The sequence below is a fragment of the Camelus bactrianus genome, chromosome 9 (genome assembly GCF_048773025.1).
Source record: "Camelus bactrianus isolate YW-2024 breed Bactrian camel chromosome 9, ASM4877302v1, whole genome shotgun sequence".
Taxonomy (NCBI): Eukaryota; Metazoa; Chordata; class Mammalia; order Artiodactyla; family Camelidae; genus Camelus; species Camelus bactrianus.
Window position 1 is genome coordinate 4,179,696 of NC_133547.1, and position 18,517 is coordinate 4,198,212.

At 40.1% G+C, this 18,517-nt stretch overlaps 1 protein-coding gene across 1 annotated transcript; it reads left to right on the forward strand.

The window, feature by feature from the left end:
- Positions 1-1,839: 1,839 nt before the first annotated feature.
- LOC105074468 (zinc finger protein 347) lies at positions 1,840-16,967 on the forward strand. Its single transcript, XM_045521844.2, has 5 exons — positions 1,840-1,880; positions 3,841-3,917; positions 8,284-8,410; positions 12,947-12,997; positions 13,313-16,967. Exons 2-5 carry the CDS (start codon positions 3,849-3,851, stop codon positions 14,416-14,418), a joined length of 1,353 nt encoding a protein of 450 aa, XP_045377800.1. The 5' UTR covers positions 1,840-1,880; positions 3,841-3,848; the 3' UTR covers positions 14,419-16,967.
- The last annotated feature ends 1,550 nt before the right edge of the window (positions 16,968-18,517 follow it).

The following is an 18,517-nucleotide window of genomic DNA, read 5'->3' on the forward strand; positions in this document are numbered from 1 at the left end:
ATATTCTTTTTCATTATATGTTACTACAAGATATTGACTACAGTTCCCTGTGCTATACAGTAGGACCTTGTTATTTATTCCTTTAGGTCTCTATTCAGTGGAAGAACTGGAACGACACGAGGTGGTGAAATGAATCTCTTCATGTGGGAGTTGGCTGTGGTCAGGTGCTTGAGAATCAAGTGCGTGGAAGTTAACAGGCATGCAGTGAAGTAAAAGAAAATACAATGAGGAATAAGATGGGAAGTCCCCAAGCTTCCAACTACAGTTTGTGACAAGGAGATAATCTCCACTGCCAAATGGCTGAAGGCTACTCTACTACTTCCCAAGGCTATAGTCACATTCAGAGCTGGCAGAAATTGCAGGGAAAATGAGGTTTGTGCTACTTTCACGATGGCAACCGACACCCAACATCCTCCACTTAGAATTTGTTATCATCTCAAATAATAGATTTCCTTTTCAGACTCATTTCCATTAAATGTTACTACAAGAAATTGAATATAGTTCCCTGTGCTACACAGTAGGTCCTTGTTGTTTATCTATTTTATATATAGTAATGAGTGTCTATTAACCCCCAACACATAATTTATCCCTCCCCACCCTTTCCACTTTGGTAACCATAACTTGTTTTCTATGTCCGTGAGTCTGTTTTTGGTTTGTAAATAGAATTTGAATCTCTACATCATTTGTAAAGGAAGCTTAAAATGGATTAACCCTAGATTTAGTAAATTTTCAGTATTTTTATCTTATTTAGGAACAAACTAGATATTTACTGACTACCAGTCATTTAACTTACCATAGCAAAAGTGTAAGATTTCATATTGCCAAACAGATTTGGGAAAGCTATTTAAAAAGTTTACCTCGAAACTTTTATCTTATACATATCCATTCAACTCACTTGTTTTCAAGTGATGTTTTGGTAACTCACAAAAAAATGTATCATACCAAGTTATTTTTCTTGCTGACAATTTTGTGACACAGGTAACATAAACTTAACAAATCAATAAGCCCAGGTAGAATAAAAACTATATGCCTGCATTATTTTGAGTTTTGACAGCTCCAAGAACATGCCTTTTTAAATTAAACCACAAACTTACACTAGCTTTCGTTTACTAAAATTTAATTCTAGACCACGTGAACTAGAAAAACATTTTAGTTAACTTTCTGTTATATTTCTTTAATTCGTAAGTGCTTTTTCGTTTTTTAAGCCAGTGAAATAGAATTCTTTTACAACTTAATTTTAGCTATACCATCCAGAAGTAGAAAAGGAAAGTAATAGCCCACATCTCCAAGACATATATACCCATATATAGAAACAGACAGGTGCCCACAGAAAACATAGTTTACTTTTAAACTTAAGCAGATTTCAAATGTGAACTCAAGAGAATGGTTAGATCCAAATTCTGTTTGCCTGTTGTAAAGGTTTTTTTATGAGCAGGCAGTGTTCCTGGATCCAGCCACTGCCACATTTCAACCTCGCTGGGAGACTCAAATCCCCATACCCCGGAATTGCTTCAGTCTCACCAGTAGGACAGGAGAGCAACTTGTGTACAAAAATACTTTTTATTTACACCATTTCCACCTTAAGATAAAATATGTTTGCTTTCGACATAATTGAATCACACAACTGGAAGCTTTTACCTTAAAACTGTTACAGACAGTAATAAGCAGGTAAAGGTACAAGGAAGCACCATCCCCTCCCCACCCCTGCCCCGCCCCTGCCCCGCCCCCTGCCCCGCCCACGGGCGCTCCTTCATCGCCCCGCCCCCGCTAGTATCGCTCCGCCCGGACCCCACCCCGGAAGTCCCGCCTCTAACTCCGCGCGCGCAGTTTCTTCCGGAACCGGAAGCAGAGAGCGCCGAGTGAAGGTCGTACTGCGGAGGGTAAGTTTCTCTTTTATAATGGGAGTTTGTGCTGCGCTGTCCCCGTTATTCTATACCCTCAGGGTTTTGAGAGTCATTACGAACCTAAAGTCCCCACACCCGCTCCTGCATCCCAGGTGAATCCAGACGTCGCTGTGCTGGGTCCAGGGTCGTTTCTCTTTGGCTTTCAAATTTCTCTGAGGCTGTTCCCGTCTTTCGGGTTTTCCGGCCTTCAGTCCACGTAGACACCACCTTTAGCGGTGTTTCCTTCATGGAACCCTTCACTGACTTCCGCCCCCGCCCGTTTAACGTCCTCTTCCGCGAGGTGGTCTCGCGCCCCCAGCCTAGCCCTCTCGGCCCCAGGGGGGCGGCCGCCCCTCTCCCGTGAGGCCCCGTCCTCTCCCGGGTCTCAGGACTCTGGGGAGCCCAGCCCTCTCCTGAGACCCCCTCCCTCCCAGCTCCTCTGTCCTCGTGTCCTCCTCAGGGCTGTCCTGCTCCGCGGGCCTCCCCTTTGTATTCAGCCCTTCCTGCACGCCTCTGCATGGTGGGGGTGACTTGGCCACCCTGTGACACCCAGTGCTCTTCCGTCCAACTTGAACCCTGCTGGAAAATGGTCTCTTCTGGTAGGAGGACATCTTATTCTGTCTCCATACCTGTAAATACGTGGGCGAGCTGTGGGGCCCAAACTCAATGATATTTAAGGGTGTGGGTTTTGTCTAGCAAAAGTCCCACTTGGGGAGAACAAAATTACTCAAGACTGTCAAATCAAGAGAGTGAGAGGGAGCCAGAGACCAAATCCCCGAGCTCCTCCAAAGCTCTCATTTATTGAGAATAATTAAACAAACGATTAAAGTAAAATACATCATAGGAATAGCAACGGGTATGGTGCAGGTGCAGGGATACAGATTAACAGCTTCATGGAAAACAAACAATCTGAACCTATGTATTGGAAAAAGTTATAATAGTACAGGAGCTAGAGAGAATACAATTGATAACAGTAAGTATCCAGGCAGGCACAAAGACCTTACAAAGATCAAACTTGCATACATCAATGAAATGTAAAAGTTCAGCAAGTACGTGTACAGGCATAGGACATAAACTTTCCAAAGAGATAGATATGGTTATATTAAACTCTAAGCAGTAATGAGAAAGGCCACAATGTCCCTTTTTAAGGGACTAGATAAGAGCGGTTGATTCTAGAAACCAGACCACAATAAAGTCTCCATAAATGATCAATGACTATCTTGGCAGGTGAAGCAAGCCCAGCTGTTTCCAGCCAAGGGCGAAGGTCATGGCTTTCCACGAGTGTTAGCAGCCTTACACTGTACACCTATGCCTCTGATAAGCGAAGCACGTCCTGCTGGTTAGAGCAAGGGACAGTTTATGGTTATCCATATGCAAAAGCAGCCCTTAATCTATGACCTCGAACTATGCAGGCAAAGCATGTTTTTGCTTCTTAGGGCAAGACAGATTGTAGCAGCTTTTTGCTGGCAAAGCAGCTTTAAAGCTTATTAACCCATTCTGCTAGCAAGGCAGTTTTAAAGTTTATTAATCCAAGTTTGTGCTCCCATGTACGGGGCCCCAGGTGATTCCAGTCTGGGTCCCTCACTGAGCATCCTGACTTTGAGTCCTCCCATCCTGAGGGCTGGGATCTGGGGGTGGGGGTTGGGGGCTCTGCGTGGGGATGGATCAGGGCCTGGTCTGTGACCTGAAGGGGGCTGTCAGGTCCAGCTGAGGCGCCCACTGCTGCCGTGTAGGGGAGGGGCTCACCAGGAGAGGAGGGTGATCTGAGGACAGTGTGGGGAAACTCCTTTGTTGGTGTGTGTGTGTGGAGTTTCCTGTCCCGAGTCCCTCCTGTGACAGTGGGCAGCAGAAGACTGTCTGTTCCATGTGGTGAGGTCTCCCCTGTGTGTGTGTGGTTGTGGCACAGGGAGGGATGTGTTGATTCTCAACATTAAGCAGCATCTTCTCAACGTTTAAGATAGACTCATGTTCCCTGAGAAAGCCCAGAAGAGGAGGAAGAGGACAGAAAAGGAGTCAGGAATGGCTCTTTCTCAGGTAAAGTCATATTCTCACTGGATTCTCAGTCTGTCCTTCCTGAAATGCCCTTCTTTGGACTCGCTAATCCTGTCTGACTCTGCAGTGTCCTGCCTGACACTTGTGCATTCACAGTCACCCAGGACCCTCCTTCAGTGCCTGTCTCAGTGCCTATATGCAAAGGGTTATTTCTGAGCATTCTGTTCTGTTCCATTGGTTTATGTGTCTGTTTATATCAGTACCACACCATCTTGAATACTTTTGTAATATGTTTTGAAATCTAAAAAGGAGAGGTATTCATCTTTCTTCTTTTTCAAGAGCCTTTTGGCAGTTTGTGCTCACTTGATTCTCTGTGACTTTTAGCATGATTTTCTATTTCTGAAAAAATTGCCATTGGAATTTTGATAGGGATTCTGTTGAAACTGTAGAACACTTTGGGTAGTTGGGACCTTTAAAGAGCTTTAAGTCTTCCATGAGTACAGGATGACAGGATATTTTTCTTTCTTTTTGAACGCTTCCCCCCCCCCATTTATTTATTTATTTAAATGCACGTACTGGGGCTAGAAGCCAGGACCTTGTGCATGCTAAGCACGTACTCTACCACTGAGCTATGCCCCATTCCATCCAGGTGATGTCTTTCCGTTTATTTGTATGTTGTGGATTTCTTTTAGCAGTGTTTAATAGTTTTCAGTATATAAGTCTTTCACCTCCTTTGCTGATTTATTCCTAAGTGTTTCATTCTTTTTGTAATGCTGTAGTAGATAGGATTGTTTTCCAATTGTCTTGACATTCCTCATTGTGTATAGAGATGCAACTGATTTTTGCATGTTGATTTTGTATCCTGCAACTTTCTAAAATTGTTTTTTGGATGTAGCAGTTTTCTTGTGGAATATTTACAGTTTGTACATGTAAAAACCTTGTTATCTAGGAAATAAGATAATTTTTCTTTTTCAGGTTTTGATAACTTTGATTTCTGTCTTTAATTGCTATGGCTAGGAGTTTCAGTATTTTGCTGAACAGTCATGCAAAATGTGCATCCAGCCTTCTTGCTGATCACAGAATTAAAGCTTTCTCCATTTAGTATGATGTTAGCTGTATTTTTTTCATATATACTGTTTGTTATGTTGAGATAGTTTATTGTTCCTAGTTTGTCGAGTGTTTATATCTTGAAAGATTGTTGAATTTTATCAGATGCTTTTTTTGCGACAACTCTAATGATAATATTTGTTTTGTTTTGTTTTACTTTATTCCGTTAACTTCGTTGTATCACACTAATTGAGTTTTGTGCCCTGAGTCATCCTTGCCACATAAGAATGAAGCCCACTTTGTCATGACATCAGATCTTTTTAATGTGCTGTTGAAGTGCTTTGCTAGTATTTTGTTAAGGATTTTGCATCAGTATTCATTAGGGATTTTGCTTTCTGGTTTTCCTGTGTTCTTATGTGTGTGAGTTTGATATCAGAATCATGCCGGTTCCACAGAATGAATTTGCCAGTGTTTTCTCTTCAACTCCTTGTAAGATATTTATCAGGATCAGAGGTAATTCTTTTGTAAATATTAGGTAGAATTCTGCAGTGAAGACATCTGGTCCTGAGTTTCTCTTTGTTTGAGGTTTTTGATTGCTACTTGAATCTCTCTAGTTATAATTCTGTTCAAGTTTTTTATTTCTTAATGATTAAGGCTTAGTAGGTTGTATGTTTGTATGAAATTATGTGTATCCTTCTAAACCGTGTAATATGTGGTCATTATTGTTCACAGTATTCCCTTATAATCCTGTAAAATAATTTTTTACAGCAATTGCAATTTCTTTTCTTTCATATTTGTTTTTCTTTATTTGTATCTTCTTTGTTTTTTCCTTAGTCTAGCTGAGGGTTTTTCAGTTTAATGTTTTCAAAACACCAACTCTTGGTTTGCTGATTTTTATATTTTTCTACTTTCTATTTCATTTATCTTTGGACTAATGTTTCTTATTTACTTCTGCTAAATTTGAATTTATTCTTTTTTTCTGATTCCTTGAGATATAAAATTGACTTCTGATTTGAGATCTTTTTTCTTTTTTATTGTAAGCATTTGGTAGCGTAGACTTCCCTTTTATTTAGTACAGCCTTCACTGTGTATTAATAATTTTGTATGTTTTACTTTTGTTTTCATCCAGATATTTAAAAATTCCCTTGTGGTTTCTTCTTTGACCCATTGGTTTAAGAATTAGTTGTTATTTTCCACATCTTGGGAGATTTTTTTTTCCCCACCTACTGTTTATTTTGTTTCAGTTGATTGTGTTTGAAAACATGCTTTGTATGACCTCAGTCTCTTTAAAGTGATTTGTTTGTGGCCTAACCCGTGCTCTGTCGTGAAGAATGCTTCACGTGCTGGAGAAGCACGTGTTTTCTGCTGTTGGGTGGAGTGATCTGTACCTGTCTGTTAGGTATATTTGGTCTGTAGTGTTGTTCAAGTCCTCTGCTTTCTTACTGATCTTCTGTTTGGTTCCAACCGTGAGTAAAACCGGGGTGTTGAAGTATCATACAGTTCCTGTGGTACTCTCTCTTCATTTCCATTAAGATTTCATTTCTGGGGGAGAGCTAATGTTAGATGTACATATATTTATTTGTTATGTCATCTTGGTGATTTGAACTTTTTATCATCTAAAGATTTTTTTTTCTGCTGTGTCAGTTTTTATCTTTGGTTCATTTTCTCTGATATTATGCAGTCACCTCGGCTCTGATGAGGATATAGTATCTTTTCCATCCTTTCACTTTTAGCCTTTCCATCTCCTTACGTTTGTGAATGTTCACAGTTCCAACTTTCTGACACCCTCTGTTTGTGTCTCACACTCTCTCTGTGTCTCTCACCCTCTGTGTCTCCTCCTGTTACTTCCTCTCATGCTCCCCACTCAGGCACCTTGTTCGGTGGTGAAAGGCGGGAGCCCTGGCCAACCCCCTTCCCTCCACTGTAATTTCAGAGGGAATCGGTTGAGCGTTTCCTTCTGATCATGACGTTTGGTGAAATGTTGTTGCTTAATTACAGTGTATTTTTTCCCATGTTTTTTTGTCATGACTTTTAATTCTCCAGTAGGTTTTTAACTTTACTATTGTAATATTATTTTAATCTGTTAAAATAATGTATAATAGTAATAACTTTATGAATTTCAAAATTTTATTACTGGAGAAAATAAAGATCGTCTTTGGCTTTTGTTAATGCCTATCTATGTAAATTTAAATGGATAAATTTGTATTTATATTTCTGAATATAGTTATTTTGTTGAGATTGGAGTTTAAGTATTCTATTTTTTCACACCTGTGCCATTTTTCTTTTACTAGCTTCCTATCAAATCATGGTGACAAACTAAATTTGGTACAGTTGATACATTTTCTTTGTCTGAAAGCTGCTGAAATACACATGAATAAAAATGATAATAAAAAATCTTCAGGGGACCACTCCTCATTTCAGTCAGTTTTGTATTGATGTGTGTGTGGATGTGCAAGTCCATGGTTTATATGAATAACATCTTAACTTCAAAATTATATCTTTTGCAGTTGAAGTTGTATCTTCAATATATTCTTTGGCCATGAATTTTTTTCTACACTGTCATGTTAATGGTTTAACTAGTAATGAGATTACTGACATTTAAGGTCCTCAGTATGTGTTGTGCCCACATACGTAATACCTTTCCATTTCATTCACCTTGAGCTTGTCAGGTTTTCTCAGGGAACCCTCTGTCAATGTAGTTTTAATGCTGTTATTAAACTCTGCAATTTTTAGCTTCAGTTCCAGAGCCCAGCCCCCTGAGTTCAGGAGCTTGCTGTGTGACTCCTTGGCTTCTTGACCTAAGTCGAGTTTCTCAGAGTGTCTCTGACATAGGTTTCTTCTCTGTAACGTGGGAACAGGTCCTTCTCTAATGAGCTGTTACATTGATAACAAGTTCATATGTGTAAAGTCCTTACTTAGAGTAATGTTTGCGTATGGGAGGTGTTCACATTTTTTAGTCATTGCTGTTGTCATCATCATCGCAGCTGAAGTCTTTAATCCTTCCCTAAAGTCTCTGTGGACTTTGTCGTGTCTGAAGACACCGTTCCTACTGCAGCTCATCTAGATATTGACTATCTCAGTGTGTAGAACATAATATCTAACACTCCTGCATAGACAACCTGTTCTTGAGTTTTATTTCGATGTCTTTTGTGAATTGTCGTCGACAAAGATGAAAAATCTGTATCAATTCTGGATTTCATAATCTGTTATGAAAAAGCATAAGAAATTAAAATCAGAGACATACAATTTGCTCCAAATCAGAACACAGACCTTCAAGCCTTACCCCTTTCTTCTCTTCTCAGTTTGTGTGAAGGTAAGGACTCCACTCATGGCCCCTTGGTGAAATGTGTTTTCATCTCAGGGACAGTTGACCTTCGAGGACGTGGCCATCAAGTTCTCACAGGAGGAGTGGGAGTGCCTGAACGCTGCTCAGAGGGCCTTGTACAGGGACGTGATGTTGGAGACCTGCAGGAACCTGCTCTCCCTGGGTGAGAGAACTCCCCTTTAGAAGCTGGGTGTGTTTGCATTTTCTCTGTGTGCCTTTCGGGAGCCCCTGTTCGGTTTGGCTGATCTGAAAGCCCTGTTGACTCAGACATGACGTGGTATGACAAGTTTCTTCTGACCCTTTCTTCAGATAATCTGCTGAATTTCATGTTGCATAAGGGGTTGTCCTGGAGCTTAATTATGTATGAAGCTTAATGGCAAACGTTAAAAAAAAGCAACACTTAATTTCCTGTTGTCTAACCTTTGCTTTTGACTCAGTATTTCTAGGAAGAGCGCTAAATACCTGCATATCACACTGTCCCCTCTGCATTTAGAAGGCGGCAACCAGTAGATGAATATGTGAAACACTTTTCCAGACTCACCTGTAATGTCCTCTCTCCTCAGCTGAGCAGAGAGCTGGGATTCCAGAAAAGACACAGTACTTCGCATTTCTTCCTTCTGATGAACAGGAATTTCTCTTTCTGATCTGAATATTGTCTCCATTTTACAGCAAGAGAAAAGAGCCCTGTACTGTGAAAAGTGAGGTGAAAATAGAAAAAAAAAAAAACGCAATGAATGAGGATGTATGGAAAGTATGAACATAGGTGGGATCTCAGAAGGGCAGAGGGGAAGCCACACATTACTAGTGTTTGGGAACCTCTTCTCACGGTGGAGAGTTCGATGGGAAAACAGAAGTTTATTTATCGAAAACTCTTCAAGGGAAGTTTTCTTCTCTCAGAGTTACCACTCTGTCCTTCCACATGTGAAATGTATTTTTTCATTCTCCGGTGGTGCTCCAGCTCCTGTAGAGACAAAGGCGAAGTCTTTTTCCTGATCTACATGCTGCCATCTGGCTTCTGTGAACTTGTTTTTTGACTTTGAGGAGCATGAGGTGGGCTGTTGCATTGGGGTCTCCTGCCTCCTTCATCTCTGCTTCTGGACTTGGTCCTGTGGGATGCTCAGTTCTTAGTCCACAGAGGTCAGGAGACCAGCCCCCGAGCCTGTCCAGGTTTGGTCCCGGACTTGGAAGATGTAATCAGAAGATGAGAAAACACTGGCTGCTCTTTGATTCCATCTGGCACCTCAGACCTGTGTGGAGCTGCCTCAGGCCCTGTCTGCTTGTTTGCATCCCTCAGCCATTTCTTTTTTTCTGCTTTTCCCACACAGTTCAGGGCTGTTGTAACAGCCAGCTGGATTGGATCTTCTGTAATTGTTACTTAGGATGAGTATAGGGACAGTGGACAAAGAGATCCTCTTTCTTAGCCTGCATCCCTCGGAGGGTGAACATGTGCTTTCTCTTTGTTAAGCACTTAAGCAAGTATTGACATCTTGGCACTATTGACTTCCAGTCCGTGGAGCCTGGGGTTCCTTTGCATTTATTTATAATCTTTTCTGATGTTTTTCTGAAGCCTTTTTAGTTTACAGTGTACCATTCTTTCCCTTCTTATGCCCAAGTATTTGATTTTATATTTTTCATTCTTTTGTATGTGGAGTTATTTTCTGAATTTTTTTGTTTGTTCATTGTTAATGTTTAGAAACTCAATTGATTTTTGCATATAGATTTAATATCCTATAATTTTTTGGAATTCTTTTGGCATTTCTAGAAGGTTATTTTTTTCCCCAGAATCTTGAAGAGTTTTCTACATAATTAGATCATGTCGATTGTAAACAGATAATTTTGCTTTCTTCTGCTATTGAGATACCTATTAGCTCTTTTTCTGCCTACATGGTCTTTATTTTTTTTAAGTTTATTTTCGTATATTCTTTTTAATGGAGGTGCTGGAGATTGAACCCAGGACCTCATGCATGGTAAGCTTGATTTTACCACTGAGTTACATACATCGTTCCCTCCCTTCCCCTGTCCCCGCCCCCTGCGCCTCTGTGTTCTTGCCCAGACTTCCAGTAATACGTTTTTTTAGAAATAGAGCATGCATCCTTGTCTTGTTCCTGACCTTACAGGAAAAGCTTTCATTCTTTCACCACTGAGTGTAATGAGAGCTCTGAGGAGCTGCTCCTTTGAACCACGGTTTTCAACAGAGTCTTATACCTTTTCCTAACAGAGAACATTCATCAAACATGATGTCGAGCCTGAGTCCTTGTGCCCAATGCACTGTGAGTCCAGACAAGCCTTAGGTTCAGAGTTTGGAGCAGAGATATGTTTCTTAGTTGAGGAGGCGCCAACCTGGATGATGGAGACCTAGCCTTGTCTCAGCTCCATCTCGCTGGCTGGATGGGATGTAAGATTTTTCAAGGCAAAAGGAGAAAGGGGAGGAGAGTGTCTGGGATCCCAGCTTTCTCGTAAAACTGCAGCTGCAGGCTTTAGGACCACGCTGGGACTTCCTTCATGATTATTCTGTATGATCCTATAAAACAAGCTTCTAAATCCCGGTCTTGTGGTCCCTTAACTTCTTTCTGGGAGAGGGCGCTCTGTTTTATTATTGTATTATTTAATTATTTTATTTTGATGGGGGTGGGTAATTAGGTTTATTTATTTTTAGAGGAGGTACTGGGGATTGAACCCAGGACCTTGTGCGTGCTAAGCACGCGCTCTGCCACTGAGCTGTACCCTCCACCTGAGAGAGCAAAAGTGATGGTGGAGGCAGTTTGTTATTCACTTAGAACTGATGTGATGGGTTAAGTATTTCAGTTCTCTGTTGAACTTCTGGGTATCATCAACTTTTTAAACCTCTGGGCCATTTGGTTGAAGCCACAGTTTGGGGTCATAGATAGAGGCATTGGTTTACACTACCAATCATGGAAAAGATTATCCTGGACTTGATTTTCCTTTCTTTCTGCAGTCCCTCACTGCCCTAATAGTGGATCTGCTCTTTGGATCTCAGGGAAGGTCTAGGAGACTAAAGCCTTTTCTCCAAACAGGAAATGGGCAATGTGGAAAGGCTTTTGTACCCAGCAGGGCCCCTCAGGGTCCCACTCCATTTCCATCCCTTCTTTACTTTGATGTTTCTCAGTCTTGAGGGGAACAGCTGTGGGACAAAAAGGGAATATGATTTTAGATAATGAGGATGATCAGACTCAGCAAGGGAGCTCGGATTTAGAGGGATTCACTTTCAAAATCATGGGCTCCTACTTTACCATTGATATGATTTCTTTGTATCTGCACGTGTGTGAGCAGAAGAAACTCATCCATCTCCTTTTGATGGCCTCCTAGTTTTTCCTTCTGGTTTCTCTAAGAACATTCTTACAGAATCTCCTGGAATAGAACGTATGTTTTTCTTGAATATATGCATGAAAAGGGAACTTACGTAATATTTAGTAAGTAGTGTAACAGATGTAATCCTGTTTCTCCCTACAACATCTGGGTCTCTAACTTCTTACATCTCTTGATTCTGTTGCATACCTATAGTTAAAAATGGCACATTATCATGCTACTTGCTAAACCAATTCATCTTTTCTCTCGAGGTCAGTACGTTAGGTGCAGGCGTGAATGATGCAGTTACAGGCACACAGACGCGCAGTCCCAGGCTGTGCTCCCACGTGTGCGTGTGCCCCGTGCTCCACTCAGACCCTCTCTCCATCCTGACCTTTCCTTACACGGCACCTGGATGTGGATGGAAACACGGTTATTCGTTAGCACATTTAAGTTGTTCTCCTGAACTTCCCAGTTTCCACATCCCTCCCTCAGCCATCCCTCCACCTTCCACATGACTCAGTATAAAAATGACCCCTCTTACTTGGCCTTGGGAATCTGCTAGAACTGCTTTATATTCTGACTGTTGCTTGTTAGCAGTTATGTTCATTTATTTACCACTCCCAGATTAGCTTCAACATTATGTGCTGTTTTGCATACCTTAATATGTATATCTTAATAAAATAGTTCATTTAAAAACAGGGGAAAAAATGACCACTCTTCATCCATTGATCACCTTTCTCAGGACACGGCCTAAATCACCGTGTGCAGCCGTGATGACTCAGAGACCATTTCCAGGAGGGGTGGCTGAATAACTGTATTAGTCACACTGCTCGCCTCTTCTTACATCTCCCTGAACGTTTTATTTCTAAACTCCCACTTCTGTTGTAATATTTTCTTTGCTGTACTGTCTGGATTAGCAGTTATGCTTAAGAATCTTGTTCAGTCTGTCTGTCAGGGTTCACGTCTGGGTCCTCTCCCTGCTTTCTGTGTCCCCTGGGGTGGTGTACGTAGTCTGAGTCTGCTGCCCTGATTTAGAAAATCGTGTTAATTGACTTCAAGCCATTGAAAAGAAATAAGTGCTGTCGGATTGCTTAAAATATTGGGCGGTTCATAGTAAAGACTAAGAAGGTACTTTTGTATAAAAAAGATAATATTCTGTCAGGTTTTTTATATCCCTTTTTCCTCACTATATGTTGTATGCTTTTGCAATTTTCTCAACACCATTTGGTCTGACCCTAGTTAAAATTTTTAGAGTTCTCACTCTTACATACATTTGGAGCCAATAACGTAGATAATTTACAGGCTCTGCGTAAGTTGGGATTGCTCTGTTTATTGGCTGTTGAATAACTGGAGAATGTTTTCTGTATTAATTTTTAATTGTGATTTACAGGTGCTGGTTTTTCAGCATATCTCATGCAGTACAGCTCTTATGCTCTACTGGGTAAGGTTGTAAAGTGCCTTTTCTTTATGGGTGCATAGTTTTATAGCAGATATTGAGAAAAACATTGTGTTTTCTTTTTTTGGTGGGGTAATTAGGTTTATTTATTTATTTACTTTTGGAGGAGGTACTGGGGATTGAACCCAGGACCTTGTGTATGCTGAGTATGTGCTCTACCTCTTGAGCTATACCCTCCTCCTGTTTTCTTAAAAATAGTTTTATAAAATTCTTCATTTTCTCAATCCTATGTAAGTTTTTCAGTTCCAAATAGCCAGTTACCTGTAGTGAGCAGGATACCTGTGGTTCTTTGTCTTGCAGATCTCCCTCCTGTGCGTGTGGTCAAACATTTACAACCCAAAGCGAACAGTAATACAGGAGAAGTATTCCAAACAACAATGTTGAGAAGACCCGAAAGCCATGAAATCAAACGTTTTCACCTCAGGAAAATCGAGGAAAATAAGTATGAGTGTCAGTGGAGAGATGGTGAGAGAAATGACAAAGGAGTGCCTGTAACCCACGAGGAACATCTCACGGGTGGAAGACGTCGACCTGATAGAAGGGATGCAGGAGTCAAGCCCGTGGGAAATAGGCTTGGATTAAGCTTTCAGGATGAGCCGCATATAATTAAAAGTAAAGGGCAAGTTTATGAATGTGATGAGGTTGACAAGCCTACCAGTAGTAGTTCCTCATTTTCACCAGTTCAGAGAATTCCCCCCAGTGTCCAAACCAGTGTTCCTAACACACATGGGAGTGATTTTATGCATCCTTCAGTGAGGATGCAACACCAGAAAGCTCACAGGGAAAGACCTCACAGACGTGACGAGGGTGGGAAAAGCTTTCTCAGGAGCTCTCACCTCACGAGACATCAGATCACCCACCCAGGAGCAAAATTATATCAATGTGATGTGTGTGGTAAAATCTTTGGTCAAAATTCATGCCTTACACGTCATCAGAATGTTCATGCTGCAGAGAAACCTTACAAATGTAGTGAGTGTGGCAAAACCTTTACTCAAAGCTCAAACCTCAGTAGGCATCAGAAAATTCACACAGGAGAGAAATTACATGAATGTGATACATGTGGTAGAGTCTTCACTCAAAAGTCACACCTTAAAATTCATCAGAGGGTTCATACTGGAGAGAAGCCTTACAAATGTAATGAGTGTGGCAAAGTATTTCGTCTATACGGAACCCTTGTAAGTCATCGGAGAGTTCATACAGGTGAGAAACCTTACAAATGTAGTGAGTGTGGCAAGGTCTTTAGTCAAAAACCACATCTCCGTGTTCATTGGAGAATTCATACTGGAGAGAAACCTTTCAAATGTAGTGAGTGTGGCAAGGTCTTCAGTCGCAATTCATGCCTTACAAGTCATCAGAGAATACATTTTGCGAAGAAATCTCCCAAATTGAGTCTGGAAAACCTTTGACTCAGGTCTCAACCCTCACCACACATCAGAAAATCCATGCATGAGACAGACCATAAAAATGTGATATATGTTGGAAGTTTTAAAAATTCAAACTTCAAAATTCACACCTTACTGTTCTTGGGAGAATTCATAGTAGAGAGAAACCATACAAGTTTGAATGTGGCAAAGCTTTTGTGTATTGGGTCTCACCATGAGATGATCCACAATGGAAAGAAATCTTACAAATGTGATGACTTTGTCAGCATGTTCAGTGGAAATGTATACCTTATGATCCACCAAAGAATTCATACTGGAGAGAAACCTTTTAAATGTTAGGAATGTGTCAAGTCCTTCAGTGTGCTTTCAAGCCTAATTTACCATCAGATGATCCACACGAGCGAGAGCCCTTAAAAATGTAATGAATGGGGCGAGGCTTTTAGCGGGCATTCACATCTAAGGCTTCATGAGAAAATTCATATTGGATAGAAGCCTGATAAATGTATTTAGTGTGGTCACGCCTTTAGAAAATTCATTCTGAAACGATTCTTCTCATATGCCACGAATGTGAAAAACCTATACTCAGGGCTCACATCTCACCAATAATCAGATAATCAGCACTGGACAGAAATGTTACACATATGCTAGAGTTTGGAAAACTTTGAGGTTGTGCCTTAAACTCAGGGATCACCAAGTATCTCATGCTTAAAAATTCAGTGACTGTGGCAAAGTTTTAAATTATTGCTTATTCCTCAGTAGATACCGGAAAATTTTTCATGGAGAGAAACCACACAGTGTGTGTGGCAAGGATTTTACCCAAAGATCACAAGTTGGGAAACACTGAGCAATACCTTAGAAATGCAGTAAATGTGAAACCTTTACCTTAGGTTCAAATATTAGGCAACAGCACAACTCCATGCTGAAGGAACGCCATGTAGATGTAGGGCTGCAGCTTTATGGAGGGCCTGCGGTGCACTGGACTGCAGAATTCACGTCTTTGGGAGAAACCACACAAAACAATATGTGTGCTAAAGGCTTGTACCTGAGGATCCAGAATGTGGGACATAGAGGATTTATGTCGGAGGACAAGCTTCCAAACGTGATGAATGTTGTAAATTGTTTTCATCAAGTGGTCACGTCTTTGCTGCAATGAGAATTCATACAGGTCAGAAAGTATACAGATAAGCTGAACTTGGAAACACTTTTAAGAAAGTGCATCCGCAGGGGTCACCATAAAACTCATCTTTGGGTGAATCCTTAGGAATGTAATGAACTTGATTCAGTCTTTTGAGGAATACTTAAAACAGACCCCACATCAGTGAATGCATCCTAGGAATAAGTAGTCTTCAGTTCTCTGAGATGAATCGGAGGTCTTACACACTGCAGAATCATTACAAGTCTCAGGATGGTGAAACTTATGATGTGTGTATGATGTGAAAATGTGCCATCATCTTCAGTGTATAAGTGTTAAATTATTTGAGTTTTTTTGAAAAGGCAGAATGACTTTATGCCTTTCAACCTGAAGTCTGAAGTCTGTTTAATCTGGTGCCTTCATCACAGGACTTTTATGAGGGTCTTTAGGAAGGTTCAGTAAGAAGGCGCTGATGTCAGTGGGTGTGGTTTATTCACATCCATGTTCCCTGGAAAAATGAGGACCATGAGTTACCAAGCTCAATATTGTGTGAAATAGGAACAGGGTGGGCAGAGAATAATGTAAAACTGTGACATGGCTCATCATGCTTCTGTTCATGGTGCCTTCCATAGGTAAGGGCTGTGGGTTACAATTTTTTTTTTTAATTGGTCTTATTTTTGGAAACCGAAGACAGGGCAGTTATCCTGAGAGGAAATTTTATTCAAAAGAACAAGAATAGGATACGTATGTGCACAGTTCATGTGTAACTGCTGCCATTCCCTTCTGCTGCTCTTTTATTCAGAATGTATCATAGGTGTTTTGTTTTAATTAATAAAATTGAATCACTTTTGTCATAACCCTTGGAGAATCCTCTTCCTTCCACCAACATAGTTTTATCCCGTGTCAGTACTTTGTAACAGAAGCTAACGGTGTACCTTTAGGCTCTCAGGATTTGAAAAGTGGGGTGGGGCTCAGGGGAGATCACCCACTTAAGGTTTGAACATCATTTGGTATCAGAGGAGGAAACCCACAGGCCTTTTTTTTTTTTTAAATCAGCTTGTCCAGATCATCTGAATAGGAGGAGGTTGTGGTGAGGCATAATAGTTCTCAATACTCAAACATCAAAAAATGGAGTCAGACTCTTGAATAAAACACTGAATGTTTAGTCTTGAAACTCCTGTTTTCTTGGTTAGGAAAGACCACACTTTTCTTCATGCCAATAATTTATTACGTTTCTCTTCCTGCAAAGGATTGTTCAAATGGTTGTCGAAAGTGCTTCAGAAATACTTCGATAAACTGTCTAAGCTATTTTTACCTTAGTTTACTAAAAATGTTTGGAAATGTTTATTAAACAATGTAACTAAATAATTGACTATGAGAGCAATTATCCAAAGACTTAAAATTTTGATTTCAAATTACGATATTAAGATGTTACATGGTTAATTTTATGCTATAATAAAATGTTTTAAATAAATCTTTCCTTAGCATTATTTTCTTTTCCACGCTTATTTCCCATTTTACAACAAGGGTTAAATCTGTGGGTTGTTTTAGGACTTTTGTGATGTGATAATGTACGTATATGAAGTAGGTGCACGTTAAACATGAAGAAAGATAATTCCTTTAGTGCTTTAGTTCATTTTGTAATGGCAAAATGGTGAACTAAAATGTTTTATTTTGGGTTTGGCTACAGTCAGGTGCTTCAAAATCAAGTATGTGGAGTTTAGCAAGCACATAGTGAAGTGAATGAAGTTATATGGGTGAGTGAGAAAGTCCCCAAGGTGACAACTGTAGTTTATGACAAGGAGACACTCTCCATTGCCAAATCCTTGGAAGCCATCCTGCCTTTTCCCAGTGATGGATTCACATTCAGAGACAGAGGATTTTGTAGAGAAAATAAGATTTGTGCCATTTCTAGCATGACAACTGACACCCAGTATCTTCCACTTAGAATTTGTTCCCTACTGAAAATAATAATTCTTCTTTGATAAGTGATCTTAATTTTGAATTCTACTATCACACTTTGAATAAGAGTCACTGTTATTAATGCTTTAATGCATAATACAGATTGAGTTTTCTTCTTGGAAAAATTTACTGATGTTTGTTCTCATATCACAAATGAAGGTGTCCATCGATAAATGAGTGGATAAAGAAGCTGTGGTATATTTATATGATGGACTACTACTCAACCATAAAAAGGAATAAAATAATGCCATTTGCAGCAACATGGATGGACCTGGAGATTGTTATTTATGAAGTAAGCCAGAAAGGGAAAGAAAAATACCATATGATATCACTCATATGTGGAATCTAAAGAAAGACAAACTTACTTACAAAACAGAAACAGACTCAAAGACATAGGAAACAAACATGGTTATCGGGGGGAAGGGGGTGGGAAGGAATAAATTGGAAGTTCCAGGTTTGCAGTTACTAACTATTATATATAGAATAAACAAGTTTATATTGCATAGTACAGGGAACTATATTCAATACCTTGTAACTTACGGTGAAAAAGAATGAAAATGAATATATGTATGTTCATGTATGACTGAAACATGCTGTACACCAGAACTTGACACAACATTGTAAACAGACTGTACTTCAGTAAAATATATGTATATTTTTTACAATGAAGGAACTTAGGACAAAGGCAGGTTTAAGGACTTAATGAATCCCATCTCAGCAGGTGGCTGAATCAGGATATGAAGCCGTCATATCAGGATATAATGTCCTAAGCAAATTATTTCTATTTTTCAACTACTGAATGTAGTTAGTATTTTTGTGTATTCGCCCTTTTAAATGGGTTATCTTCACATGTACTTGTGATTATGGTAACTTCCTATTATGTCTATACAAGCTTACCTCTTTGTTGTGCGTTGCTTTATCAGCTTTACAGATAGAGCATTTTGGCATATTGTATTCCGAAATAGTACAACCATCCTCCAGACACTGTGAGACTCACTAGAGGCTCTTTGTGTTCTGCCCAGGTGAGCA